Source organism: Pteropus vampyrus, unplaced genomic scaffold, assembly GCF_000151845.1.
Source record: "Pteropus vampyrus isolate Shadow unplaced genomic scaffold, Pvam_2.0 Scaffold391, whole genome shotgun sequence".
Classification (NCBI taxonomy): Eukaryota; Metazoa; Chordata; class Mammalia; order Chiroptera; family Pteropodidae; genus Pteropus; species Pteropus vampyrus.
In genome coordinates, this window is record NW_011889172.1 from 680,032 (window position 1) to 707,893 (window position 27,862).

Here is a 27,862-nt window from a genome sequence, read left to right on the forward strand (position 1 = left end):
GCGCAGCACAGTGGCAGAACCTCTCAGCACAGGTGGAATCAAGCCACAGACTCCGGATTTTGAGGGATTTATTGTTGCAGAACCTGGGGATACAGCCAAACCCCTGTCTTTGACGTAGTACCCCGGTTGCTCGAGGCTCAGGATGGTTCCTCCCCCAGCGCCTCGTCGGGCTGTTTAGACGTCAGGGGCAACCAGGTGCTCCCCCGATTCACATGGTAGATGGCGCTTTGCTTCTGCACCCAAAAGACGTACAGGAAGGCTGCGGTGACGATCGCGAAGCCGAGGATTGTTAACACCACCATGGCGATGGTGACGGAGAGAGGTTTCCGAACTGTGTAGAGAAGCGAGAAGTAAAAACTCGCACCTCGGCCCCTCCTGGGCATGCCCGTTTATCCCGGCGGCCCTGACTTGGCTCACCCTGAACGTTCATCACCACGGTCAGTGTCTTTGTGCCCTGTGAGCTGGTCGCTCGGCAGAAGTAGGTACCACTGTAGTTTAATGTGACGCGGAATGGGATCCCGACAGACACCTGGACCCCGGAGCTTTTCTGCAAACACAGTAGCTGGGGGTCCGGGTTGCCCTGCGCCTGGCACTGCAGGACATGGATCCTTCTTTCTTTCCACATCAAGTGCTGAGGACATCTGGCCGGGTCAATCTTGGGACCGTCTGTGGGACCACCAAATGATCAGACACACCCGAGGCACAAAGGGATAAGGGATAATCAGTTCTTTCCAAACCAGGGAAGCAAGAGATTAAAGGTCAGAGTGATCTACTCACACAAGACACGCAGCTGGACGCTCCTATTCCTGTGCAAGATCATCCCATCCACCTCGAGGGTAGCTTTGCAGAAAAAACTGCGCCTGTCGTCCTTCTCCGTGGCGTTTAACTGAAACTGGACGAGCTGACCCGGGCCCTTGGCCGGAACTCCGTCCAGCGTGACCTGGACTCGGGGTCCGGCTGCGCAGGTCACATTCACTGTGGTCCCCTCAGGGACGGTGGGCTCGCTCAGGTTCATGATGGGCCCCCAGAAGCCTAAAGGAGGGGCATTGCCCGGGAGTTTGCTGACCATGCCGCTCACTTCGGTCAAGCCCCGCCCTCCATCCGCATCTTTCAGAATACTCGGTCTAGGGGTATCCGGGCAGTGTCTTTTGTGTACTTTGCGGCCCCGCCCAACTTGGGGCACTCAGGTTATACTTTTCGGGTTACTTAGGCCTCGCCCACGCTGCGAATCCTCCCACTCTGGCGTCCCAGGCCCCGCCTTTCCTGCTTCCCGTGTGCCGCGCCTCTGCTGCTAATGAAGCCCCACCCTCTTCTCTACAGCTGTTTTAAGCCCCGCCTGTTCTTACTATAAATTGTCAAGTTCTCTCGGATTTCCCGGCTCTCTCCCCCCAGGGTGACGTTGCAGACAATCTCCCAGGCGCCCTCCTCTGTGCTCGCTGTCGCGGTGGCGGTGGCGGTGAGCGTGTCCCCTTGGCTCGAGACGGAGGAATTCAGCATCTGGTCCCCCAGCGCCAGTTGGACCTGGGCCTCTGAGGCCGGAAACAGCCCATCCAGGGTGCAGTCTACAGGCCTGGATGTTCCCACCTCCAAGAACCGAGGGACAATGAGGCGCGAGGGCGTTACAGGCAAGACTGGGGAGAAGAGTGGGCGTGAGCTGGAGGTCTCACACAGACGTGGACACCCCTTTTCCTGTGATACACTCATACCCACCCCGAACCAGGGTCCCTCTTTCCCGGGATACCTTTTGGCCTGGATCACCCCCTTCCCACAACAAGCCCGCACATAATTCTCCAAAGTCTTCATGGCGGGGATCTCCCATTTGAGGCTACCCCGCCCAGTGGCCAAGGGCGTGCCTTCCCACAAGCCCTTGAGGTCCAGGCCACCCATTCTCAGGAGCCCTGCTGCCAGGGCACTCCTTTGGCTCAGCTCCTCACCCAACACAGTCCACAGTTCTTCCCTCACCGAAGGTTCGGAGCTGCCTGGGGGCCGAGCTGTTCTGGAACAGCCCCAGCCCTTGGGGCCGCAGGTCCAGTTCCCAGCGGCAAGAGAAATTGGCACCGTGATCGTCTCTGCGTGCTAGCACTGTGGCCATGACCTCAGTAGACTCCCCCACGGCCAGCTGCCGACTTAGCTCCTCCTCCCCGCGGAGCAGCACCGCGGAGAGGTGGGCCTGGGGTGCCCCTCCCTCCACCTGGCAGCGCAGGGTGAGGTTTTCACCCACGGGCTGCCAGGGTGGCAGGGGTGCCAGCTCCACACGCTTCGGAAACCCTGGTGGGGGGGAGGGAGGGGAGAACAGAACTTAACAGCTAGACCTGCAGCCCCCACTCCTTGGAGTGGAGAGAGGCGGAGAGTGGCCCACTGCAGAACTGTGAGCTGAATTGATTATCCTGGAGAGCTTAAACATGGGCCAGTGAAAGTGTTTGCTATTGTTATTAGCATCATGATTATTTCCTGTTTTGTCGGACACCTTGCCAGGTACTGAAAAAAAAAAAATCTGCCGCTGCCAAGGATCTCACGGTTAAGAGAAAAGGAAGGACACTCACATTTACGACCTCTTATGATATTAATAGTAATTATAAAAGTTCTTATTTATTTAGAGCTTTCCTTAGACTTTTCAGGTGTCATTCAATCATCCACCTTCATTCATGTAGCAACTGAGTAAAATTTCCTCTATGATTCCCTTTCGTGGATGGAGAAACTGAGGTCCAGAGAGGTGATCTGCCCAAGGGATGCACAGCCAGGAAGCCACAGAACCCGGGTTAGAATGTGGGCCCCATAAACCCCAGACTTGTGTGTCTACCTGCCTCTTTGATGTCACATCTAGGGACTCCCCTGGCCCTCCTTCCAGCTTCTGGCCTGAACTCTGGCCTTGGCCTCTCCCAGAGTTTGCGGCAGCCTCTCAGGGTGCTCTGGCACAGTCATGGGGGAGACTTGACAGCCCCAGGCTGGGTCCTCTCCCAGCTAGCTGCAGTGCCACTCAGGCACATGGACCTTGACCTCATGGGCACCACTCGCACTTGGAAACTCAAGCCTGGATCTGAAGCTGTCACACAGAGGCCCACAGACTGGATACTATGAAAAATAATATCTTACTATTTACAGTTTAGAATATTTAACAAGGATGCCTCTATCTTAACCTCGGGCACCGCTGTTCAGGGATAGTGGTATGCTGGCAAATGCTGGTAATGCTTGGGCTCTCAGAGAAGGGGTGGGGAAGCCCCAACAGGGAGCATTTGCCAATTTCTGTAGTGTAAATACTCCCACGATGGCTGATTACAAGCTGCCCAATGTGAGACAGTTGGGAAGAGATGAGTACAGTCAGATCTCATGAGCCAGGACCAATAGGCTCCCGCACATCACTTGACATAGGGAGGCACCTCACAGACATAAAACAGGGACACACACATAAGTGCACATATTACACAGAAATATACACAAAGACACGTATACATCAACACATACTGACACAACCATATATGCTCACACACACATAGGTCTGGATACCAACACATCGTCATCACCTATGGAGATACACAAGGGGGGAGACATACAGACACGGGCACACACTAACACAACATACACGTATACTCACACGGACACATAATGACATACATAACCTCACAGACACACATGTAGGTACACAAGTAGATGTGTATAGACACTGGTACCCACACAGGAGCATACACACAGTTGCACACGTACACTATGCCTATCTATAAAGGCTTCACAAAATGGTAGGCACCAAGAGTGATGTTTTCTGTTACTGTCTAGCCTGTCGTATTGTTTAAATGCAGAAAAACTTTTGGAAGGATCCACAAGAAACCAGTACCAGGGGAATAAATGGGCTGGGGAAGAAGATGTCACATGTTAAGAACAGGGCCTAGGGGGCTGGACTGCCAGCCTTTCTGCTCATGGGCTGTGAACCCTGACAAGCGACTCCACCCCACTGAGCCTCAGTTTCCTCAGCTGTGAAATGAGGCCTATAAGTGCACCCCCATGAACCCTCCATACACCCCACCCAAACTGCTGCCTTGGAGCTTTTGCAAGGATTAAATGAGCACCTACGTGGGTATCAACACTTAAAACATTGGCCGCAGGCAGCAGCACTAGGTAAATGGAGATTTGACATACCTTTTTATACTTTTTGATTTTGGAACCCCATTAATTTATTACCTGCCATAAAATACAAGTAATAATAAATGAAAGACATGAGCTACCATTTTTTAAATGTTTGCTGTGACACAAATAAATTGATTTCACACTACTGCCCTGGCATATGGTTGAGATGCACATCTGTCTGTGTCTCTGTCTGTCTCTCTTACATACACAAGCACTCACATTGCAAACTCAAGGCCCACCCTTGTGCCACTGGCCGTCCATCCCCACCACTGCCCGAGGCAGGCCCCACCTCCAGGCACACCCACTCACGGTATACTGTGATGTTGGAAGAGCCTGTTATCTGGGAGCCATTGCAGAGGACAGAACAGAGGACCTTGCTGTCACCAGTCACATTGTTGAGCTGGAAGGCTTCCCAGCCCAGCCCACTGCCCACTGTCTCCTTGAACAGGTAGGTCTCCAGGGTGATGGATTTAGGATGGGGGCAATCTGTACTGCAGTTTACCAAGAGGGACCCTCCAGCAGACACCACCATGTCCTGGGGCTCCACCTGCAGTGAGAACTCCTGTCTCTGGGCACCTGGGGGAACAGAGGGAAGTTCTGCTTATTGATCCGGTGCCCCCCAGCCTACCCACCTTCAGGCCCTACCATCCATCAATTCCTTGGCCTGAGACATAATGGTCTCTGTCTTCATAGTGCTCTCAGTCCAGTGGGGAAAACATGCTAGATCAGGGGTGGGAAAGAGCTTGGAGGGAGGCCAGGGGAGACCATAGGAGCCTATAGGAGGAAGTGAGTCGGGGAAGCTTCCTGGAGCAGACCACTATGGCCAGATTTGAAGGGTAAGTAGGGTTAGCCAAGTGAAAGGGAAGAATGATTCTGGCAGAGGGAAGAGAGTAGGCAGAAGTCAAGGGTATAGATGAGACAGAGAGTTGGGGGTGTGGGTGGGACAAATCACATGCAGGGACGGGGCCTTAGGGAGCCCAGAAGGCTGAGTGAAGGAGTCTCAACTTTCCAGGACACTGGTGAACTCCCTGTCAGATCTGAGTTTAAAACAGTGTTTGCAGAGAACCACAGCAGCAGGATGTGGGGATCTTTGATTTCTCCGTTCCCCTACCTCCTACCAGTCCCCCCAACTCCAGCCCTCCCCACCTTGGCTGGTCTCACCTAGGGGCAGCAGACAGCAGACCAGAAGCAGGGAGATGAGTGGAGTCCGGCAGGCCCCAGGCAGTGGCTCCAAGGGCACCATGGTGGCCAGCCAGCCTGTGGAGGAAAGTGCCTTAATGTGGCACTAGGCAAGGCAGTGAGGAGTAGGAGGGACCGCCCAGGGGATGGAACGGAAGCACAGCCACAGCAGTTAAGATTGCAGACATCCAGGGCTGCACCTTGCCCAGGCCTGGGGAGGGGCAGAGGGGATACTCTGTGGCCCAGAAGGTCCAGAGTAGGGGATCCAGGTGGGGCCCAATGAGATGTAGGGCACTGGTGAATGTCCAAGAGGGTGGACCTCAGTTATACTGCTGGCCCCCAAATGAACCCACAGGAAATGCTAACACAATCATCTTTCTTTGTTCTCATTACTGAGAAGCCAGGAGGAGGGGGGAGGCGGGAAGGGGTCGAGACACCTCCTTCCCATTGAACCTAGGTGAAGGGGGTGTTCTGTTCCTAAAGAAGCTAATGGGGGGCCTCCAGACACCGTCCTTGAAGTGATAAGGTGGGATTTCAAGGCAATATTTCAAGGGGACAATGGGAGACTTCTAGGCAGGGCCTCAAGGGGTTAGTGCGAGACCTCAACATTCTTAGAGGACAAATATTTGGAGGGGATAAATAGGGAACCCATAAGATGAGTGGAGCCATGAATATGAACAGAGCCCACATTTATTGGGCACTTGTGCCAGGCTCTGTGTTGGCTGCCAGAATGGCTCCTGTAGGGCCCTTTACATTTAAAGATCTGGGGGGGCGGGGTCTCACCACCTTTGAAGATCTTGGGAGATCCCTCCCATTCTCTGTGCACAGTGCTGGGGTGTTTGGGGGACAGCTGAATCCTGAGCTGTCTGTCAAGAATGCTACTTGTGACAATAGACTGGTGGTTACCAGAGGGTAGGGGTGGAGGAGGGATGTGGGAGGTAGATGGGGTAAAAGGGGTCAAATATGTGGTGACAGAAAGAAATCTAATTATGGGAGGGGACCACGCAATGCAATATATATATATTGCATTGTTAAGTTGTATACCTGAAACGATTTTGTTAACAAATTTTACCCCCCCAAAATTTAATTAATTAAAAAAATAAAAAGAATGCTACTTGTAACTAGCCCTTACCCTTGTCCTCATTTCCCCTTGCCCTTCCCTCCAGGCAGCTGATCTCTTCATCTCAGGAGAAGGGACTGGGGGTTCAGGTGGCCACTCCCATCTCTATCGGCTCCATCCCTTGGGCCTCCAGTTCACCTCCTGTTCCTCTGATCTGAGCTCCAGAGAGGGACCATGTTGAGGGCCCCGAAAGCACCCAGCATTCGTCCACGTCCCATCCAAGGCCATGCCCCCTCCTCCTACCTGGACCACCTTCCCCTCCAATCAGGGGTCTTCTCTGCTGCCTTGACCCCCATGCATTTCCCACATGGTGCTGAAATGGCAACTAAAACTCAGATCAAAAGTATTTGTAAATAATACATCTGATGAGGGATTATAAAGAATTCCTACAACTCAACAACTCAGCTAAAACAACAACAAAAAATTAAAAGTGCCCAAAGGACTTGATAAAAACGAACTGAAATTTTAAGCAAACGTAATCAGTCAGGAGGGTATATGGGGGAAGCTGGGGCTTATGGAAGTTCTCGCACTCTGTGTGATCCCGAGAACCCTACATGCAAAAACCCTGAGGGAAGAATGTTATGTTTATAATATAAAGCTTGACGGTTCTAACTTCCTCTTCCCTTAACTTCCTTTTCTCTTACATAAATACCCCTCCATCTTGGCACACAGGCCAGAGTGTGCACATGGCTTGCCATGTCTGCATGCAATGGGTTGCAACTTTTTCTTTTTCCCCAATAAGTCCTTTCTGGTGATGAAACACCTAGTCGATATTATTTTTCAGCTGACAGAATTAAATAGACATTTTGCCAAAGAAGTTATACGAATGGCCAATAAATACATGAAAAGTTGCTCAATATCACACTAGCCATTAGGAAAATGCAAATCAAAACCACAATGAGATAGCACTTCACACCTGTTAGGATGGCTACCAACAAAAGGCACAATAAACCGGAAAATAGCAAGTGTTGGTGAGGATGTGGAGCAACCGGAACCCTCTTCTTTTGCTGGTACAAATAGAAAACTTTGTTTGTTCCTAAAAATGTTAAACATAGAATTATCCAGCAATTCATCTCCTAAGAGAAGTGAAAGCAGGGACTCAAACAGATATCTGCATACCAATGTTCACGGCAGCATTATTCACACTAGCCAAAAGGTAGAAACAACCCAAGTGCCCATCAGCAGAAGACTGGATAAAGAAAATGTTTATCGAGATATTTAAGGGACATTTGGGGAAATCACAGGCTACATAGTGATATTAAGGAATTATTGTTGAACTTTTCAGGTGTGATAATAAATAATGTTGTAGTTATTGTTCATGGTTACATCTTTTTGAGGTACATATGGAAGTTTTTACGTATAAAATGATATAATATCTGGGATTTGCTTCAGAATGATCCAGTGGCAGGGGTAGAGTTGAAACGTGACTGGCCATGGGTGTTGGAAATGGTGCTGGCTGTTGGTTAAGTAAAAGTTCATCACGTTAGTCTCCCTTTTTTTGCATATGCTTTAAATTGTTCATAATAAAAAAATTTTTTAAAGGAACTGTGCAAGAATAAGCCAAGATAATTTTTTTTAAAAAAGAGCAGAGATATGCCCTTTCGAATACCAAAACATATCCTCATGGCAACGTCTTTCTCAATTGCCAGGCTAGATCCTGCAAGCAGCTGGGCATCTGTCCTACAGAGCCCCTTGAACATGGGTGAAACGATGTGCACACACGGTTACTCACTGCAGTAGCATCTTGGGCACGGCAAAGGATTAGAAATGACGTTAACTCCAGCAGGGAACAAATGCTGGTAACATCTCAATGATGGACTATAACATAACCAGCAAATAGAACAAGGAAATGTTGTCTGCCCAGATATAAGGGACCATCTCCAAGACCTATAATGTGGAAAAAAAAAAAATAGCAAGGATACAGACTATAGCTCCATATAGTTAGTTGCACGTGCTACTATTCTTGCAAAAGATGAGAAAGCGTAATATGTGTGCAGATTTCCTTGTATCTGGTTAAAATGTCTCTGGAAGCAAAAACAGGAAACCAGATGACATTAGTTGCTTCCAGGGAGGTGACAGTGGTGGTTGATGGATAGAGGAGGAAAACATTTCCCTGCCTATATCGATATTACCTATCAAAAAAAGATTTATAACTATAAAGAATATTTAATTTTGAAAACTGTTACAAAAAGCAAATGCCACTAGATAGTGTGGACTTGTCTGTTCAGAAGAGCTTCAATGCACAAGGTCTTGAGATGTCCTGCGGGAAAGCAAATTAACTGCCTTTCACAATGCAGCTGACACGTAACCCATCTCAGGTACACCTATTAAGTAGAAACACTTTGGCAAACACCAGATTAACAAGATCAAATGTTTATTAAGCACTTTTTTGCAAGTCTCTCTGCTAAGCATTTGACATACTCAACCTCACAGCTCTTTATGTTAGTCCTCTGAGGTAGCAAGTATGACCGTCCCCAGCTCATAGTTGAGAAATGAGGCACGGAGAGGGAAAGTCACTTGCTCGAGGTTGCACATGGAGGAAAGGGTGAAACTGGTCAAGTCTTAGCTACATGGCGTGCACCTTCCCCCAAATCTTTTGTTGGTATATTTAAGTTGTTACTGAGCATCTTGTGTGTTCCTGGCACTGATCTAACTGCTAGCTAGTGATTTAGAGGTGAGCAAAGGTTGAATAGTTGAACCTGGCTTCTTCTGCAGTGAGTGTCTTGCTCTAGCTGCAGACACGAGGACAGCAGACACTTGCTGAAGGGCTCGAGGACCACAGACTCCAGCAGAGGAAATGGGAGTTTATTACCAGCTTAGTGGAGAGATGGTGGGTTCTATGGGCAGGAGCTGAGGGAAGGCATAAAGATTGTATTCAAGGGCCTAATTAGCTCCCTGCTTGTCCTGAGTCCCTCAAGGGCCTGTGTCAGGCTCATGACCATGGAAGAGGCTATGGTTTGAATGTTTGTCCCCTCAAAATTCCTATATTGAAATCCAAATGCCAGATGTGATGGTATTAGGAGGTGGGCCTTTGGGAGGTGCTAGGTCTCTCATGAATGGGATAAGTGCCCTCAAAAAAGAGGCTCCAGAAAGATCCCTCATCACCTTGAGGACACAGCGAGAAAGCACAGGCTATGAATGAGGAAGAGGGCCTTCACCCAAATGCGACCATGCCGACACCTTGATCTTGGACTTTCCAGCCTCCAGAACTGTGAGAAATAAATGACTGTTGTTTACAAACCATCCTCTGTGGTATTGTTATAGCAGACCAGATGGATGAAGACAAGGAAAATCAGGTCGCAGAGGTGGCATCCCAAGACAGGTTAAGGCACAGGGAGTGGGTGAGGCCAACTTCCCCCTGCTGGAGAGGGAGTGGGAGGCCCTCTCTGTGGGAACTGCCTGCTCCCATGCCCCAAGGCAGAGCCACTGGCGAGCTTTAGCAGACACTGAACACCGAGGGGGCCTGGCCCTGATATTTCTCGTGGGCTGTTTTCAGGATGGGTATGAGGTTCTGGAAGGTTGGGCGGAATGAGGCCTCTGCCTTCCAGCACTTCTTCATGAGGAGATAGATCTGCGGGAGGAAAATGTGGAGCTGCGGTCGCTGTTCTGTCCACAGTCCAGTGGTGGGAGCAGGAGAAAGGAGTGGGGGAGTGTCTCACCTCACAGGGACATTTCTCTGGCCGCGGCAGCCTCTCTCCTCGCTCCAGCAGCTCTGTGAGCCTCAGTACTGTCATCTGCCCCTGGGTGAAGCCTATAAGCTCGATAAATTTCTAGAGAAGACACAAGACAAGCTCTTCAAGAGTCAGCGTTGTCTAGGTGGAAGTCAGGAGCCTGAAGCGGGACTGCAGGGGCTCTAGTCCCACCTCTATCACTTCTCAGTTGCCTAACTTTGGGCTTAAGACTTCATCTCTTTAGCCCTGTTTTCTCATCTGTGAAATGAAGTAATAACTTCTAACACTTGGGGTGATTGTGAAAGAAACATGCACAAAGTCTGAATCAGGTGTTTGCTGTTATTAAGCCTCTCAGCAACTTGTTTCGCTTGCCCCAGATTTTTTTTTTCCTCCTACAAAGGTGCTCTGCTTGGCTTTGGGAATAAAGCCTTGGCCCAGCCAATAGTGTGGCTCGTGGCTGCACAGTGGTTGGCTCCCTGGAGGACACGAGCCAAGCTGGGACCATTAGGGCCTTGAGAATTCACCTGGAAAGAGGACACTTGTTCCCTTCAGCTGGGGAGAATGGGTTCCTGGAGGGCTGGGAGGAGGGGCACTGTTGCAGCAACAGAGAGATGGTCTGCCTGAGAGATGCTACCATAGAATACAGCAGAGCTGAGGGACGGAGAAAATAGGATTCACGATGACTCCTGAGAGTCTAGATCAAGCCGTGTACCAACTATATGCTGGAGTTTGCAAATAGCGGAATAAGCTGTTCCTATTTGAGTGGAGTTTCTGCCACAAAGCCCCTGGAATTTTCAGTGGCCCATTTTACAGAGACTGTGAGGTTCAGGTGGATTAAGCACTTGCTAAGCTGGGAATTGAATGCATGCCTTTCTAACTCCTCCAGTATGGGGTGGGGGTAGAGGCTTGGCTCTCACCGAAGGGGGGCTTTGGCTGGAGTCACAGTAGGTCAGCAGTTCATACATGGTGACCCCAAAGGACCAGACGTCAGATGCATAGTAGAACTTACACTCCTTCAGGCACTCTGGGGCATACCTGAGGGGAGGGGGCAGTCAGGCCTTGGGCCAGAACAGGCTGAAGTCCTTATCTGGGGCTAGGGAACCCTCTAACCCTTTAGGGCCCCGCCCTTGGAGGGGGCAGTTTCACTAGAACCAAGCCCTGTCACCTGAGGCCCCAGCGTCCACCTCCTCCAACCCTGTATGCTCCAAATGACCCTGCCCACCACTATCGTCTGGGTCTTCCTAGTCACCAGAACACAGGACTGTCCCCATCCTCTCGCACGCGGTAGTACTCGTGGCCTTCAGGCACAGCTTTGGCTAGGCCAAAATCGCCAATCTTGACCAGCCTATTGTTGTCCAGCAGCACGTTGCGCGCAGCCAGGTCTCGGTGGATGTAGTGCTGCGTGTGCAGGTAGGCCATGCCCTGGGTGGGGGGGCGGGCAGGGCCTGGTCTGAGGAGCTGTGACCAGGATGGCTGGGGAGCAGTCAGGCCAGGCTTGCCGAGACGGGGCGCGAGAGCAAGCAAATTGACGGGGAGAATGGAGCAAAAGGGAAAAGGGCTGGGGCCACCCAAGGGACTCTGAGCAGGAGCGGGGCAAATTGGGAGGGACCGGGCTGCGGGGCGTGGCCAAGCGAGGGAAGGGAGTCTCTGAGAGTGAAAACTAAGTAGCTGGGGGCCCGGCTGGCGCGGGTGTGGCCAAGTGATCGCTGAATGGACAAGTCTGTTGGAAAGTCGGCCTAGGGGCGGGGTCGGGCAAGCAAACGGATGGGACACTCAGGCCAGAGTAGGATGCAGGTTCTGCGAGCAGGGGCGGACAGCCCCACCTCGCAGATCTGCTGAGCAAACAGCAGCAGCTGGGCCAGGCCAACGCTGTGCCGGGGCAGGTAGTCTCGGAGGCTGCCCAGGGGCACGTACTCCATGACGAGCTGCACTGATTTCTCGCCTGACGGAGACAGAGGCAGGGACCAGGGATCGCCCACCCTGAACCCTGCTGTCCCCCACCCCAAGGTGGGGAAGGCCAAGACTCGCTCACACTAGGCCCAGTCCTCGGGTGGGATGGACCCACCCTGAGCTGGCAGTGGCTCCCGCCCACCTTGGCCCTAGCAGAACGCCCCCCTAGATAGAAAGGAGGCAGCCCGACCACTTGCACCTTGGTGCCCCACAAACTGCGTCCTCCAGCCTGGGATTGAGAGGGTCTAATTGGCCAGGCCCCGCCCCAAGCTCTAGCCCCGCCCCGCCACCGCTCGCGATCCCCCCGGCCCCGCCCACCTTGGTCCTCGCAGCAACCCTTGTATTTGACGATGTTCTCGTGAGAGAGCGTGCGCAGGATGTCGATCTCCCGCCTCCAGCCGGTGCTGAGCTGGGGGCCGGAGCCCGCCTTAAGGGCCTTCACGGCCACCATCTCGCCAGTGCTGTCATTGGTCGGGTCGTAGCAGTACAGGCTGACTTTGCCAAAGTGACCCTGGCCAAGAACGCGTAATGGTCGGCCCCACCCCCGACTCCCCGGGCACCTCCAGACTGGTCTGTGGAAAATCCTAGACCCCATCTACTCGGTGTTGCTGGGTCTCCTTGGGTCCTAGGCCTCCCTTAAAGCTGAGGGTCTTCTGGGCCAGGCCCCGCCCCCCCCCCACCCTTCCGCAGGATTTTCCTTAAGACTGGAACCCCACCAGGCGGGCATTCTAACAGCTAGGTCCCGCCCCTGGCCCCGCCCTCACCTCGCCCAGATCCCGGATCTTTTTCAAATAGCGCTTGTGGAAAACAGTGGGGTCTGACGTCTGACAGTCTGGATTCACAGCCAAGCCATCATCAAGATCTGGAAGAGCCACAGTGGATGAAGCTGGACCCTGGCCCTTTACCTAGCAGACCCACACAGGAAGTAGGTGATGGCTTCCCCGAGTATCTACCCAGAAGTAAAGAAACTTTTTTTGCAAAACTGGTCCGAAGTGCAGAGTTGGCTGCATCAAATCGATACCTGGGAAGTTCTGAGACTGGGTCAGGGGCACAAAATTTTCACCAAGAGAAAACAACAAAAAATTATCCAAATAAGTGTGGCTATCCCCAGGCAAAACATTAAGAACTTGGGGCATTCCCCCACGGAGTGAATTAGAATCCGGCACACACCTTGAACCACTGTAGACACCTTGGGTGCACTGTGCCTGCATCAGCAGGAATCTTGGTCCCTCCGCCTGACCCAAGGACCTAGCACAGGGGTAAGGCTCACTTTGAGGCTGCAGCCGAGTGAGGTCACGCAGGATGGTGCGGAAGGACGGCCGTTGGGCTGGCTCATAGGTCAGGCACTGGCTGGTAAGCATGGCCAGCTCCAGGCACGAGGGTTCAGGCAGCTGGTACTGCTTCTGGTAGAAGTGCTCTTTCTGTGGGGAAGGGAACCTGAAGGAGTCAGTGACCCCGCCCCCTCCCAAGAGGCAGAGTCAAACCCCCCCAGCAACAGAGCTGGACTGGCCAGGTCCTTGTTCTGTCATCTCCACTTTACAGATAAAGTAACTGAGCCTTGGCAAAGAGAAGCCAACTTGCCTGCCACCAGAGAGCCAGGACTGGAACCCAAGTCCAGCAGACTGCTATGTGGAGCATCTCACACTTGGCCCTTCCTTTCCTGGCTTCCACCCCCTCTGCTTGCAGGAAGCTCAGCAGATGCAGCTTCCTGAATGCATCTGCACAGGCTGTGCGTGCCTAGGCTGCCCTTCTCTGGCCTGAGCCATTGCAGTGTTTCTGCATTTAGATTAAAAACTCCTTTGGGAAGCCTTGCTTGACCCCTCGGCTGGGTCAGGGGTAGCCTCTGGGACACCTTCCCCACTACAGCCTGCGACTGCCCCATTGCTGCCCTGGCCACTGTGTTTAAAACTGAAACACATCACTTATTTGCTGTGTGCCACAATGACCTTATGAGGTAGGAACTACAGTTATTTCCAATTACCAGATAACCTGATGGAACCTCAAAGGGATAAGGCAATGTATGTGAGGCCACAGGCCAGAGGGGGCAGCTCTGGACCCTGAATGTGCCCTCTAGACTCCTTGGACGTGCTGGCCTCTTTGTGGGAAGGGCCCAAGGGTCCCCGGATGTACCTCGGAGGGGCTGCGGCCTTGCAGGGGAGCCTCCCCGTTGAAGCAGATCTCCAGGAGGGTGGCGCCAAAACCCCACTTGTCAGCTGCTGTGCTGAGGCTGTTGGCCCCACCAGACAGGCACTCCGGGGGCAGCCAGGGGATCCGCTCTACCCGTTCTGGGGGCCAGGGCCAGAGGTCATGGAGGGTGAAAGGAGTGGGGGAAGCTGGTCCCCCTGCCCAGCCTTGTCCCGGTCCTCACCTTCCCTGGAGAGGGCACCCAGGCCCACGCCGGGGTCGCTCAGCTTGATGAATGGGCTGGTGCCCTCCGCCAACCCTGGACGTGCCAGCAGGATGTTCCGGCCACACACATTACCATGCGCCAGGCTCTTGTCTTCCTGGGGTAGGAAGAAGAGGGAGCATGACCACTGGGGACCCACAGATCCTGTCCCCACACCATCCCACAGAGACAGACCATGTGGAAGAGACAATCACATTGTCATTGTGACTGGGCATCATTGGGTGCCCAGTGGGTCCTTCTCGTTCTCCTAGAGCTGGTGGCCTAGGCTGTTGGCCAGGGACAAAAGGCCAGAGGACCCCGCTGTTATACTCAAACCCATGTCAGGCCTGCTCCTTCCCCAAACCAGCTACTTAAAACTTCTCTTCCCCAACCTCAGCAACTCCTTAACTGCACCCCTGCTTTTCTCCCATGGTTCTTACTACTTTCTAACATGTTCCGTAATGTACTTAATTATTATTTCTCATGTATCCCTTCCAACTAAAATACTGGCTCCCCAAGGATGGAGATGTCTGTTTTGTTCTTTGTGTACCCTCAAGGTCTAAGACAGAGCCTGGCACGTGGAGGATGCTCTGAAAACTGGAGTGACTGGACTAGGAGGGGCATGAATGGCAAGAGAGAGTGACAGACGGCTGAGGCCAGGCCCCACAGGGCCTCAGACACCAAACGGAGAGGTTAGGTGTTCTCTTGGGAGAGATGGGAGCCACATGGGTGTGTGAGCAGAGGAAGTTCATGGGAAGATCTCCTGGGGCCAGTGTGTGGACTGAAGGATGTACTGAGGTCTCTATACCCAGTGCTGAGGCCACCCTGGCCCTCCCCGCCAACCCAGGCCCCACCCACAGGCTACACACCAGGTAACTGAGGGCACTGGCCAGCTGCTGGGCCACCACCACCTTCCAGGCCACAGGCACGCAGCCCCTCTCCCGCCGCAGCCACACATCTAGGGGTCCATGTTCCACGTACTCTGCCACCATGATGTCTGTAAAGGCCAGCCACTGCAGGGCCACCCACCTGCCTCCACCCTTCAGGGCACTGGGGGCAGGACATGGGGGCTGGGGCTATGTGTAGGGAAGCTATTGGGCAGGGGCGTGTGGGGGGCTTAGGAGTGACTTTGGGGAGAGGAGAAATGCAGGATGGAGCACAGGCTTAGGTAGGTGCAGGGTAAGGCAGAGGCGAATGGTGGCATTTCGGTCCAGGGTGGATCTGGGGCATAGAGTCAACGGCCAGTGACAAAGGTGAGGACAGGACAGGGGAGCTGGGGGTGGGTGCAGACAGTAGAGGTATGGAGCTGGAGGCTGGGGCATAAGTGATGCTGGGATCCCACAGGGCCGGGATGCTCAGAGTTGGAAAGCATGCAGGGTTGGGTTGTAAGCTGGCACTGGGGGGGAAGCAGGAAAAAGGGACACATGGGCTTCAGGTTCTGGGTGCTGGTTGGGGTCGCTCTGTGCAAAGAGTTTTGAGATACACACAGAGTAGGGGTAGAGGTGGGGGTGGGGCAGAGGCTGAAGTCTGGGAGGATTGGGGTTTCCAACCAGGCTGGGGTCTGCATGGTGTCACAGGTCCGATGGGGTCAGAGGGCAGGTAGGGGCTGGGCTGTAGAGGTATCTGGGTGGTGGATGGAACACAGGATATAGTCGAGAGTCGGGGTGTGCTGGGGCCCACTCACTCTTGGAGCCATGCACGCAGACGCCATGGACGAAGGCCAGGTGCATGTGGGATACCTGGCTCATGAGGCTGGCTGTCTCGTAGAAGGCCTGTGGGGACAGGCCAGATCAGGTGGCCGCACACATCTCCCCATCCCCCTGCCCTCTGGCTATGCTCACTTACCAGGGCGATGCCATGGTGGCTGGGGTCCAGCACCTTCAGCACCACTCGCAGCTCCTGCCCATGGCCCCTGCCTGCTGTGGGGGAATCCCCACCATCTGCCTTGTCTTCCTCAGGTCCTCTGTCACCCACTCTCAGGAGGCCCTCATACACATTGGTCCTTGTGCCCTGGCCTAAGTGGGACAGCTAGGAAAACATGACAGGGAACATCTCCATGACAGCAGCTGGTAGCTGCCCTCCCCAGAGCCCACATGCCCTCAGGGCCTCCACACTGGCACACACCTGGGTGATGTCATCCTGGCAGACCCGGTGGAAGCTGAGCTGGCTGAGGCCAAGAGGCTTGGTGCTGGCCTCAGGCCCCCACCTGATGATGAGGTTGGAGATCTCTGGCGGTGAGAGCAAAGTCATTGAGGGCCGGCATGGGGGAGCTGCCGCCCTATCCACCGTGCACCCCATTTTACCTCCTGGCTGTGGCAGGCAGCAGTGGCGCAGGGAGAAGCAGTCATCACCGGCCCGCAGCAAGTAGCCCTGCAGGGCAGCCCGAAGCTCACGCACACTGGGGAAGGACCTGTCCCAGCTCTCCAGCGTAAAGGTCCCTGCATGCAGCTCAATGGGGAACTTCCGCAGGCGCAAGCACTGTCCGCCAGGTGCCTGGGGGCAGGGAGGCAGGTGGCAGGGTGAGGGCAATGAGCAGGGGCTCAGGCAGGGACTGTACCCAGCCACAGCCCAGGACCCCTGCCCCTGTCCCACCTGGTCTTTCTGGGCCACCGTAAGGATGAGGCGGTTGAAGTGGCTGGTGCTCCAGTGGATGAGATAGAGGCCATCCTCTGGTCGCAGCTTGGCCAGCACGAATGGCTCCCTGTGGGGGACAAGGGGGCAGCGTCAGGGGGCAGCACCTGGCAATAATGACACACAAAACCTGCACAGAGGGGCACATTCTCAGCTGTCGCTTATGTGATGACACTGAATTTGGGACACACACCAATATAACTGTCACACAAGACAACTCACATGGAGACACAGGCACAAGAACAGGCACACACTTGTGCGTTACAACTGTCAGATACCATCACTGACACAGCACACACACACAGAGACAGGAAATAGCTGTCAAATACCATGGCATACACCCAGCCGCAGACACAGCCAACTCACAGAGTGACATACCATGGACTGTCTGTCGTACACTCAAAGGACAATGATCACAGATACAGCCACTTACCCAGTATAACAAGGTGACACAGGAGCATCGACATCCCAGACCCAGAGGTGACAACTGTTACAAGCACAAACAACCACTACAAGGTGACACAACTACACAGGCCCAGGCACCTACACACATGGTGGCTCATATGCTACTACAGACTAAATGTTCGTGTCCCTCTAAAGTTCGTATGTTGAAGCCCTAACCCGCAATGGGATGGTATTAGGAGATGGGGCCTCTGAAAGGCGATTCAGTCATAATGGCGGAGCCCTCTTGTATAGGATTAATGCCCCATAAAAGGGACTCCAATGAGCTCCCATGCCCCCTTTCACATGTGAGGACACAGCAAGAAGACCACTGTCTTGAACCAGGAAGTGGGCCCTCACCAGACACCAGATCTGCTGGTACCCTGAACTTGGACTTCTGGCCTTCAGAACCGTGAGAAATAAATGTCTGCTGTTTCTAAGCCGCCCCAGTCTGTTGTATTCTGTTCTAGCAGCATGAACGGACTAAAACACGCTGACATGGCCCACAGACCTGCACACACCTAGCTGTGACGAGGCACAGCCATAGTCTCATGAGGTGAAATGGCCACTTCATCCTCCTCTGGTGTAGAGATGAGACTCAGAGGGGTCAGATCTCTTAAAAACTCCCAGGCACCCATGTCAGAGTTACACATAGGACAGGGGACACCCAGGCACAAGGCCAATGGCCAGACGCCGACAGTCACAAACCATGACCTGGCAGCATGCAGGACAGCCACACGTGCATCTGATGACTGCATAAGCTCTGATACTACACATTCTCAGCCCTACAAGTCCAAACAGAATAGCTCAGTGACAGACACACCCCTGCTCTCTGAATGGCCACCAGTGTTTGTGTAACACAGCCCCTCAAAAATCACCCATCTCGTTGCGTGTGAAAAAAATGCATTGATAATTTTATACATAGTCACTAAGCAGTGACACAGCTGCACACCAAATGGGCTGTTAAACATCCACTCAGTGACAGTCCCAAACTCAGACTCTCCCATCATGACACACCACCCCTCTCATTGCAGGTGCCCTCTCTCTCTCTGTAACTCCCAGTGTGCCACACTTGTATGCATGCACACACATGCATGCACACTCATAGCATGCTCACACATGTGCGTGTACACAAGGCAAGCACATGTGAGTGCACTTCCACACGTGCACTCACACAAGCACACACAAATACAAACTGATGCACACGGTAGTATGAGTGAATACTTGCATATATAATGCATGCACCCACAAACACACGTGTTCACACCTATAGGTACACACTAGACAAATGCTTGCACACGTGTGTGCACATACACACTCATGCAAATGCATGCACACACAGCTGCACACACAGGCGCACACTGAGACATGAATGCATAGAAACATGTGCACACACCTCGTTTGCGTCTCACAGTTCCCAGAGCTCTGGGTCTAGTTGGCAGCTGCTGCCACCATGGCCCACACCACCCAGCTGCCTTTCCGGGCACTCACAGCAGGGGTCCGTGGACACCATCCTGGATACTCATCACCAGCCGTGGAGGAGCCACTTCATGGCATAGGTAGTGGTTTGAGTCGGCCGTCAGGCGGAAATAGCCATCCACCAGTGATACCAAGGACAGGGCCATGGCCCGGGAAGGCAGAGTCAGCTTCTGTAGGTCAGGGGGATGTCAGGCAGGTGTCGCAGGCTGGAGGCACTGCACCCCCACCCCCAGCCCAGCCCCTAGTCCTGGGCCTCACCAGGCACTTGTCCTGACAGTGGATGCTGACATGGCATTCTCTCAGTACTACGTGGGTGATGTCCTGGAAGTCACAGAAGTAGGTCCATGGCGCCTCCTGCAGCCTGTCCACAGGTTGGGTGACTGACTCTTGGGCCTTCATTTTCTTCCCAGATGAGCCGGCATGGGGATTCCTTCTCCTGCCACCATCACCACCACTGGGACCCTGGAGATCCAGCATGGCGGTGGGTAGATTTGAGCAGAGATGTACCTGTTTAGTCCCTGCACATTCCCTCTGAGGAGAGGCTGGAGCTGGAGGGACCAGGCAATCTTCTCAAGCACATCCCCTCAAGTCCTGGTGTCACAAGTGGGACAGGGAACATACCACCAAGACATACACATGCCAGAAGCCAGAACCTCAGGGAAGGCAGAGAGGAGAATCCAAGCCCTCTGACCCCCAGATACCAAAGGGGTTCCCAGAGGTGCAGACCCCAGAAATCAGGTCCCCAGAGGGCAGGCAAACAGGACACTCCCCAAGAAACAGACCCCAGGGGACAGAAGGACACACAACCCAAAGCCATGTCGAGAAAGGGCTTACCACTACTCCCCTCAGAGACCGAGGCCAAGACTGAACAGGAGCCCCTGCCCAGCCCTACCTGGACCCCTCGAAGACGTGCCATGCTCACCTCTGCCTGTGCTGGCCGCCACCGGATGCCACCAGTGCCAGTCACCAGCACCTCATGGGTAGGGGGTCCTGGAGCAGACTCGGGCCCAGGGTCCGGAGGGGCCTGACTGCTATCCTCGACGTAGCATGGCTTCCCTTTGGCCTGGGCCAGCAGCTCTAGGTGGCACACAGGCACGCGCTCCGAGCCAAAGCGGGGCGCCAGCCGCTCGAGTGTGGCCAGGTACTTGACCATGATGACCTGTTGGGAGAGGTGGCCTGGCTGGAAGGCCCACAGGAACTTGTGGAAGATGATCCACAGGCGCAGTTGTGTGAACGCGTTGTGTTGCTGGATCTGTTGCCGGAAGGAGCGTGGGATGCAGTCTTTGAAGCTGTGGGGACAAGCAGGAGGGGCTGGTCCCGTGCCTGGGTCATAGGCATGGCTGGGTGACATGGGGCGAATGGCTTAACCTTTCTGAACCTCTGCTGCCTCATCTATAAAACGGGCAGGCTGTTGTGAGGTGGAAAGAGAGCACGATAAAGGGCCCGCATAGGGAGGCTGGGTGGTGTCGGGGCCCAGGGCCCAGAACTCAGGAGGGGACTGCAGGGCTGAAATCCCAGCTCTTGGGCAACTTCCTTAAGCTCTAAAGGGCTCTGTCTGCTCATGTGTAAAATGGGTTCAAACAGCGCCCACTTGTAGGGCTGATGACAGAATTAGGACTACTGACTGGCACATAGTAAGGACCATATCAGTGTCAGCTGTTTTTATTAGAGAAGTCATTGTTTTTACTATTACTCTTATGATTATCAATAAAAGGCACAACTCTTGGGGGTTCTTCTGCTCCTTAAAAATGCTTTCCCCCAGACCCCCATCAGCTGCCTTGCACACAACCACTAGCATAGCTCCCCTAGAGTACAGGTATCCAAGCCTTAGTCTCCATGTCCCAAGCTCTCTCCCCAACCCCTTGACCAGAGAGATCCGAAAGCCTGAGGTTCTAGCTGCCTCACGCCCCCACTTCCAAGCCTTCCAGGAACCCCCACTGCCCGTAGGAAAAAGGCCCCCCAACTACTGCCTTGCTGACTCTTGCACATGGGCAATCGTATTCCAAACTCAGTTCCCCTGGGAACAGGCTTTTGCCACTTTTTGCCTCTGGGCCTTTGTATATACCGTTCTCTCTGCCTAAAATGCATTGCTGATGCAGTCCACATCTGGAAAAAACCAACTCGATCTTCAGGTCTCAGCAGAAACGTCACCTCCCCTGGGAAGTGTTCTCTGATCTCCAGGCTGGATAGGCTGCCTCCTCTGGGCTTCCTAGATCTCTATCACAGCCCTAGTCATCCAGAGCAATAACATGATGGTGACTGAAAAATATGTGCTTTAAGAATTGCTGGTCTTGAAAGACCTAGCTCTCCTGCTGCCTCTTCCAGGCAGTGTGCCCTGGTTGCCCCAGCAGTAGGCAGTGAAGGTGAGTGTGGCTAGTGCCTTTCTTCCCTTGAATTATAGGGAGCTCTCCAACCTCAGCCTGCTCCAGCCACATTTTCTCCAACACGTATCAAGCACAGTCCAACCTCAGGGCCTTTGCACTGGCTGTTTCATCTATATAAAATTCTCTTCTCCCAGATACTGACATGGCTCCCTTCTTCATTTCCTTCAAATCTTTGAATGTGAATGTCGCCTGCTCGGTGAGGAATTCCCTTGACTACCCCGACACTCCCTTTCTTCCTCTTTTCCTGCTCAATTTTTCCCCATCGCACTTGTTGCCATCGAAAGTATTATATATTTACTCTTATTCTCTTTATTGCCTGTCTCCTTCACCAGATGTGAGCACCAGGAGGGCTTCTTCACTGTTTGTCCTCAACACCCAGAACTAGTGCCAGCATACAGTAGGTGCTTGATTAATGTCTGCTGAATGAATGAAGGCATGGCAGTATGCAAGGCCTGCCTTGGCCCTTCAATGTCCGGGTATTTCCAGCCGCCTTCACAGTGTCTCTGCCCCATTCCCAGATACCTGATCTTTCTGGCCACCTTCTTTAGGGGAACACCAAGGCAGACAGAGAGGTGGCAGAGGTGCAGAAAGGCCATGCCCAGGCTCTCATTCTTAAAGTGGTGGATCTCCTCCTCGTTCGACAGGTCCCACAGCGATGCTACGTCATTCACAAACTCATGCTTGCCCTAGGGATGGAGAAATCGAACTGAAAGGGAGGCTTGAGAACCTGTTCACTCGCCAGCTTCTGGCCACTTTGGGGAGTGGAGGGACGTCCCATTTTCTAGAAAAGCCAAACACACAGCAAGCACGCCTCCTCTGCCCAGCCCTATGCCTCATCACTGATCGGTCACAGCACTCTTTCCTGTGCAGCTCTGAGAGTCTCAAAACCCTTTGGTTCAGGCAGAAAAAAGGATTTCAGATGACACGAGTTGAAATGTATTAGCTATAATTGAGGAGGGAAGTGGGGCCTCCTCAACTGTCCCTAAGTCCCCCTCAAAATGATTGTACCTCCCTAGCCCTGCTCACACCTGCTCAAAGAGGTACTCAAAGGAGGCTGGGTCCAGGAGTCGCATGCCCTGCTCTGCCTGTTCTGATGAAGCTTTGGCCCCTGGGGGCCTGCAGCGGTACACAGCTGGCTCCTGAGGATTTGTGCCATGCCAGTTCCGGAAATAAAATCTGCAGGAAGGGAGGGGGCACAGCGGGGCTGAGCACGGATTCAGACCAGCTTGAGAAAGGTGGGGTGCAGGGGAGGAAGGGGACTAATAAAAAAAGGAGACAAGCCTTCCATAGGCTTTTGTCTACCTCATGCGGAAGTGCAGCGTCAGGCTTGTATCTCTGGAGACCTCTAGAATGTGGTTTGGGGGCAGCCAGACCTGGGCCTGGGCATCGAAGAGGGCAAAGAGACTGAAGCAGGGTGGAGTGATGCCTGCAACAGGAGGGAAACAAAATCAGGAGTCAGTGTCTGCTCTAATCTGCCCAGTGGGCCCCCAGACCTGCTGTCTCCCTTCATTAGCCTTCCCTCGGCCTCCTCCCCTGCTGACAGAGGACAATGCAATATGTTGATCATGCTGTGGCTTCACAGGAGACTACATTTCCCAGCTTCCCTTGCAGCTTGGATGAGGCCATTGAACAGATTTCTGGCTAATGGGATGTGAGCAGAAGGGATGCACATACTTCCAGGCCTGGAAATAAGCCCTCCTGCCATCTTCCCTGCCCCAGGGATGTTGGAGACCCCTTGCGCCAGGTAGCAAAGCTGCAAGACAGAGGTGAACCATCTGACCTACATTAGATTTTAGATAAACTTTTACTGTCTTACCCAGGCAAATCCGGGGGGGTTGCTTGTTACCGCAGCAAAACCTACCCTAGACTAACACAACTCTATTCTAATCTCTCTCTCTGAACTCCAGACCCAAAGAAATACACAACTACCTCCTGGCGGTCTCCCCTTGGACATTACAAGCCCCCTTAGACCTTGGACATTACAAGCCCCCTTAGACGTGCTTGTTCCAAAAGTTTCATCCGAGGACCCCACACCTGCCCCTCCTCTGCCCAGTTCTTTAAGCCAGGACTTGGCCTTTGTCTTTAACTCCTCCCACCCTCTCCACATCGAATTGGTACAAATCCTGCTCTTTGTGTATCCTTCGCCTCTCTGGGATCCACTCAATTCCTTCAAATCCAAAGCCCAGGCCTAGTCCAGCCTCCAGACTTGCTGTCATTCCCCACACTGGCCACCCAAGACCTCTTTTTAAATACACATCATTTAAAATTTTTATCTAAAATAGTCCTTTCAGAATAATTTATAATCACCTAAGTACCAGCCACCAGATAAAGAAATGAAACTTGGCAAGTACAATTGAAGCCCCCACTTACATCCACCTCCCACACTCCTGAACTAAAGTTTACCATTTTCATATCCTCTATAATCTAGTCTTGAATACTATAAACTTGAAATGTGGTATTATACTGTAGGTGTCTATCTGCAATTTGCTTTTCCATGCCACAATAGGTTTTAAAGCTTCACACATGACGATACATGTAGCATTCCATTTTTGTGGCTTTATAGTACTCCAGTGCTCAACTATATTTCTATTTTTTTGTGTATTCTCTTGCAAAGGGACTTTGAGATCATCTCCCATTTTCTACTAAGATAAATGAGACAGCTCTGAACATTCTCTACGTCTCCTGGAACATGTGAGCTGAGTGTCTGTAGGGTGAATATGTAGGAGTAGAACTGTATGGCCGCAAGAAATGTATATTTCAGTCATGTTAGATGATGCCAAATTGCTCTCCAAAGTTGCTGCACCCCAGTGTACTGCCTCCTGCAGAAGAAGAATGCCTCCTTGCGAGACAACTTGCTAAAGAGCCAATCTGTTTTATTCTTTGGCTTAAACCTTCCACGCCTCCCTATTGCTCCCTGAAAAAGCCCACAGAGGAACCATGACCTGGATCCTGACAGTTATGCTCTGGTTTCAATTCCTAGTTCCCCTTCTAAATTCTTGAAACTGACATGCTAGTCACTCTTAAGGTCGTTTGCTTCCTTAAATACATCAGGCTCTCTGGGCCACCTGCACTGTTCGCTCTGCCAGACATGTTTCACATCACCGAGCACATCTATTTGAGTTCTTTTAAGAATCAGCCATCAAATGAAAAGTACAAGGTGTTGTAGAAATCCACCAGAAAGCTCCCACCCAGCCGTGGAGGAAGGAATTTGAGAGGAAATCCTAGAGGAAGGCGCATGTAAGCAAAGTTCCCTTGGAGAGACCTTCTCCTCCTCTGTCAGAAGCAATTACACTCTTGAGTATATCCACTGTAGGCTCTCCCAGCCATTCCCTGGTTCCTTAGCGCTCTCAAGAAGTAGTCTAAACTCTTGACTCCTCCCGCCAGTGTTTAAAGCAGTATAAGATCCGACCTGACTGACCTCTCCCCCATCATCCCCCACCTAGAGATCAACTCTGCCCTGGTCTCCCTGATCCCACCCTCATCCGCCAGTCTGTTCCCCCTACAGCAGCCAGAGAGCACCTGTGAACACCTGGTCCAGTCACGTCCCTCCTTTGCTCAGAGTCCCACCTCACTTGGAGTAAAATCCAAAGTCTTCCCTGAGGCCCACAAGACCCTGCACGACCTGCGCCATCACCTCCTTATCCTCATCTACTCTTGTCTCCCCTCATTCGCCTCTAGCTATTGCTGGTAAGTTCCCACCTCAAGGCCTTCGCACTTGCTGTTCCCACTGCCTGGTACTCATTTTCCCCAGATATCTCCATGGCGCCCTCCCTTATCTCAAGTTTTTAATTTTTCACCATCATCTATCTCTGCCCTCCTACACGGTTTTCTTACTTATTGCATTTCTTGCTGATTTCCCTATTAGAACACAAGTGCTACAAAGCCAGTGATTTGGGACTGGCACGTATTAGGTACACACTCGATGTCTGCTGAATAAATGGGAAAACGGATGGCAGGGGTCCAGCTGCTGTCAGCACCTCCACCCCCACCACAGGACTCACCGACTTTGTGTGCAATGTGCATGCAGACGTCCTCTGCAGTCAGTGTGGCTTCGCTGAAGGTGACCCAGGGCTCTCTACCATCGGGGCCAGCCCAGTGCAGGAATACCTTCAGGCCTCCTCTGGTGGCCGTGAGCTGGGTTCCGTCCCCATCAGGCCTGCTGCCCCTGGCTGTGGCCCCCCAGTGGTACAAAGGCATGCTCTTGACAGCTGGTTTGGCTGGGAAGGGAATGCCCATCAGTCCCCAGGTCTTAGCCTGGGGGTTCCTGTTAACACCTTAACATGCTGCCCATCCAGACTGAGGCCCAAGGGGAAGAGTCTGGACTTCCCTTGCCGTGCGACCTCAGGCACCCAATTCCTCTCCCTGAGCCTCAGTTTCCAAACCTGTTTGATGGAGTTAGGGTATGTGTCCCCACCTATAGACCTGTCATGAACAAAAACACCCAACCCCTTTATTGTACAAATTTGCGCCAATATAAAAATCTACTTTGAACCCATTATTCCCAAAATAACCAGGCAGGCAGGTGTAGTCAATCAGACCTGGAGTGTGAATCTAGGCACTGTCTGTGTCAACTCAGCCAAGTCACTTAGCCACACTGGGCCTCCTCAGTTTCCCCATCTGGAGAATGGAGATGATGAGAGGGCTGCCATCAAAAGATGGTCGTGACGTTTCGATGCAGTTCTGCATATTTATATGCATATATTCAGCATAGACCTTGAAACAGGCCTGAAAAATAACAAATACAACAAAACAAGAGTAAAATCATTATTATTGGTTTCATCCTCGTGATTGCTTTTTTTCTCTTTCAGGCCAAGACTCCCGCCTCTCACACCCACCCGCCCTGGGCAACCCCAAGAACCTTTGGACTACCCTGGGCCTAGGAGAGGAGGGGTTTTGTGTTCAGTTCTCTCCCCACCCAGTCCAGCTACGGTACTTTTCAAAAGCCAGGCCCCGGGCCCAGGCCTCCTGAGGACTCCAGTATCTCCAGGGAGGGGTTGTCAACAATTCCGCCATGTTACTGATTTAAGACAAACAGTGATGGAAGAGGAGAATGTTGTAATAGCATAATGTTGGAATCCTTGGGAATCAGCTCCTCTCTCTACTCCTGTTTCATCTGGAAAATGGGCATAGAAAGGTCTCTCCCTCAAAGGGTTGTGGCGAGGATTCAGTGACATGGGGCAGGGAAAAGGCTCGGCACAGAGCCTGGCATGCAGTTGGTCCTTAATAAATGTTCGCTATTATTACCTATTAACGTTTAAAATAAGACGTGGGGATGGGGCTTTTAGGGTGCCCATTTCCTCCTTCCTCGTCCCCATTGGGACTAGGCCCAGCTTTGACGATGGGGTCGGGATGAGGTGTGCACCCGGTAAGGCTGCACCCCCCACACATCCAAAACTCCTAACCCTGCTGGCAGTTATAGGAACCGTGACATGCACCCACTGGGCATCGACCAGTCCCAAGGCAGCAAGTGCTTCGATTCATCTGCCAAACGCGGCCAGTCCCGCGCCTCTCACCAGCTACATCCTTTCTGATGACCTCGGTGCGGGGGAAAGGCGCCCCTTCCGTGCCTTCCTCCACACTCACCTTTCCGAAGTACCCTGGCTCGAACCCGGGACTTCGCCCTGCCGCCCAAGGCAGCCGCCGCCGGATCGCCGCCGAGACACCGCCTCCCATAGGCCACTTGAAACGGGCACACTCATTGGCCGTCTCCCTTCCCCATCGCACGTAGGCATTGGTCCTTTGCTGCAACGGGGCACTCCTATTGGGCCCTGGTGGCAAGCTTTTTTTCTTGCTCAACCGTGATTGGCTGGGTCCGGCGCTGTAGCGTCCACCACTGGCTGACGCGGGGTGGACGGAGATGCGGAAGTGGGTGGTCTACACAGGCAGGCGGGAAACTATGGTTTTCCCGCGATGCGGAGATCTCAATTGTCCACTTGGGCGGTGAACCCAAGTCAGGCTTCCGTCCCTAACTCTGGTGCAAGCCCCATATCCTCGTCTTGGTAATCATGGTTGCAGCTGGACGCCATTCAATCTTACAAACCCCTGGCATGTGACTCCCCATTCCATCCTTCCTTGTCTCTGTCTAGCCCCACCTAGCTGGCTGAGGCTCTGTCTCGCCCTCTACCGGAGGCATTTCTGGCCCACCCGCTCACAGCCCTTTCCAGATCTCTTGCATCCCTGTCGTCTGAGGTCCCCTTGCTATCAAAGTAGCAGCTTGGACGTCCCACCTGATCTGAGTTCTAATCCACAAACAGCAAGTCGCTGCCATTTGCCGAGAAGGCTATGCACGGAGCATTCTACACGCGTTATCTCATTTGATCCTGGCAGTCCTCTTAGTAGGATCTCTTATACCCGTTTCTCAGAGCAAGAAACAGGCACAGAGTGGTGCCAAAGACCCTCTCCTTAACCAAACTTTAGTCCTTGGAGCCCTCAGGCAGGCAGGTGCAGAGACGTACTCATCTCGTGGCCGCCCCAGACAACACTCACACGTAAGTTCTCTTAC

At 52.9% G+C, this 27,862-nt stretch overlaps 2 protein-coding genes across 4 annotated transcripts; both read right to left on the reverse strand.

The window, feature by feature from the left end:
- Positions 1 to 137: 137 nt before the first annotated feature.
- Positions 138 to 6,741, reverse strand: ICAM3 (intercellular adhesion molecule 3). The gene is made up of 9 exons (XM_011380257.2): positions 6,662 to 6,741; positions 6,431 to 6,572; positions 5,281 to 5,509; positions 4,429 to 4,695; positions 1,963 to 2,268; positions 1,347 to 1,631; positions 778 to 1,032; positions 418 to 666; positions 138 to 331 (listed from the first exon to the last, which is right to left on the reverse strand). Exons 3-9 carry the CDS (start codon positions 5,360 to 5,362, stop codon positions 138 to 140), a joined length of 1,638 nt encoding a protein of 545 aa, XP_011378559.1. The 5' UTR covers positions 5,363 to 5,509; positions 6,431 to 6,572; positions 6,662 to 6,741.
- Positions 6,742 to 8,775: 2,034 nt separating this feature from the next.
- On the reverse strand, positions 8,776 to 27,043 carry TYK2 (tyrosine kinase 2). Of its 3 annotated transcripts, none has more exons than XM_023523394.1 (25): positions 26,944 to 27,043; positions 25,899 to 26,085; positions 25,362 to 25,577; positions 22,663 to 22,786; positions 22,389 to 22,536; positions 21,883 to 22,046; positions 19,899 to 20,265; positions 19,235 to 19,438; positions 18,989 to 19,146; positions 17,018 to 17,126; positions 16,729 to 16,918; positions 16,550 to 16,653; positions 16,271 to 16,453; positions 16,110 to 16,197; positions 15,295 to 15,422; positions 14,408 to 14,543; positions 14,170 to 14,324; positions 13,310 to 13,460; positions 12,804 to 12,901; positions 12,358 to 12,550; positions 11,913 to 12,031; positions 11,339 to 11,487; positions 11,007 to 11,124; positions 10,078 to 10,188; positions 8,776 to 9,989 (listed from the first exon to the last, which is right to left on the reverse strand). In XM_023523394.1, the coding sequence occupies exons 3-25, from the start codon at positions 25,555 to 25,557 to the stop codon at positions 9,855 to 9,857; spliced, it is 3,528 nt and encodes a 1,175-aa protein (XP_023379162.1). In that variant the 5' UTR covers positions 25,558 to 25,577; positions 25,899 to 26,085; positions 26,944 to 27,043; the 3' UTR covers positions 8,776 to 9,854. The 3 variants fall into 3 exon arrangements, with proteins under 3 accessions (XP_023379162.1, XP_011378563.1, XP_011378564.1); XM_011380261.2 differs by having other exon boundaries at positions 11,339 to 11,511; XM_011380262.2 differs by having other exon boundaries at positions 11,339 to 11,511; positions 26,874 to 26,996.
- Positions 27,044 to 27,862: the final 819 nt, after the last annotated feature.

What these genes read in the sequence shown, in the direction of transcription:
- ICAM3 (XM_011380257.2), bottom strand. Translation starts at nt 5,362, where the DNA reads ATGGTGCCCTTGGAGCCACTGCCTGGGGCCTGCCGGACTCCACTCATC. An exon ending in TTCCAACATCACAGTATACC is followed by an intron (nt 2,269 to 4,428) that starts GTGAGTGGGTGT and finishes CCCCCCCACCAG; the next exon opens with GGTTTCCGAAGCGTGTGGAG. An exon ending in CGTGGTGATGAACGTTCAGG is followed by an intron (nt 332 to 417) that starts GTGAGCCAAGTC and finishes TTCTCTACACAG; the next exon opens with TTCGGAAACCTCTCTCCGTC.
- TYK2 (XM_011380261.2), bottom strand. Translation starts at nt 25,557, where the DNA reads ATGCCTTTGTACCACTGGGGGGCCACAGCCAGGGGCAGCAGGCCTGAT. An exon ending in ACGCTGCACTTCCGCATGAG is followed by an intron (nt 22,537 to 22,662) that starts GTAGACAAAAGC and finishes CCCTTCCTGCAG; the next exon opens with ATTTTATTTCCGGAACTGGC. An exon ending in GCCACCATGGCATCGCCCTG is followed by an intron (nt 16,198 to 16,270) that starts GTAAGTGAGCAT and finishes CTGTCCCCACAG; the next exon opens with GCCTTCTACGAGACAGCCAG.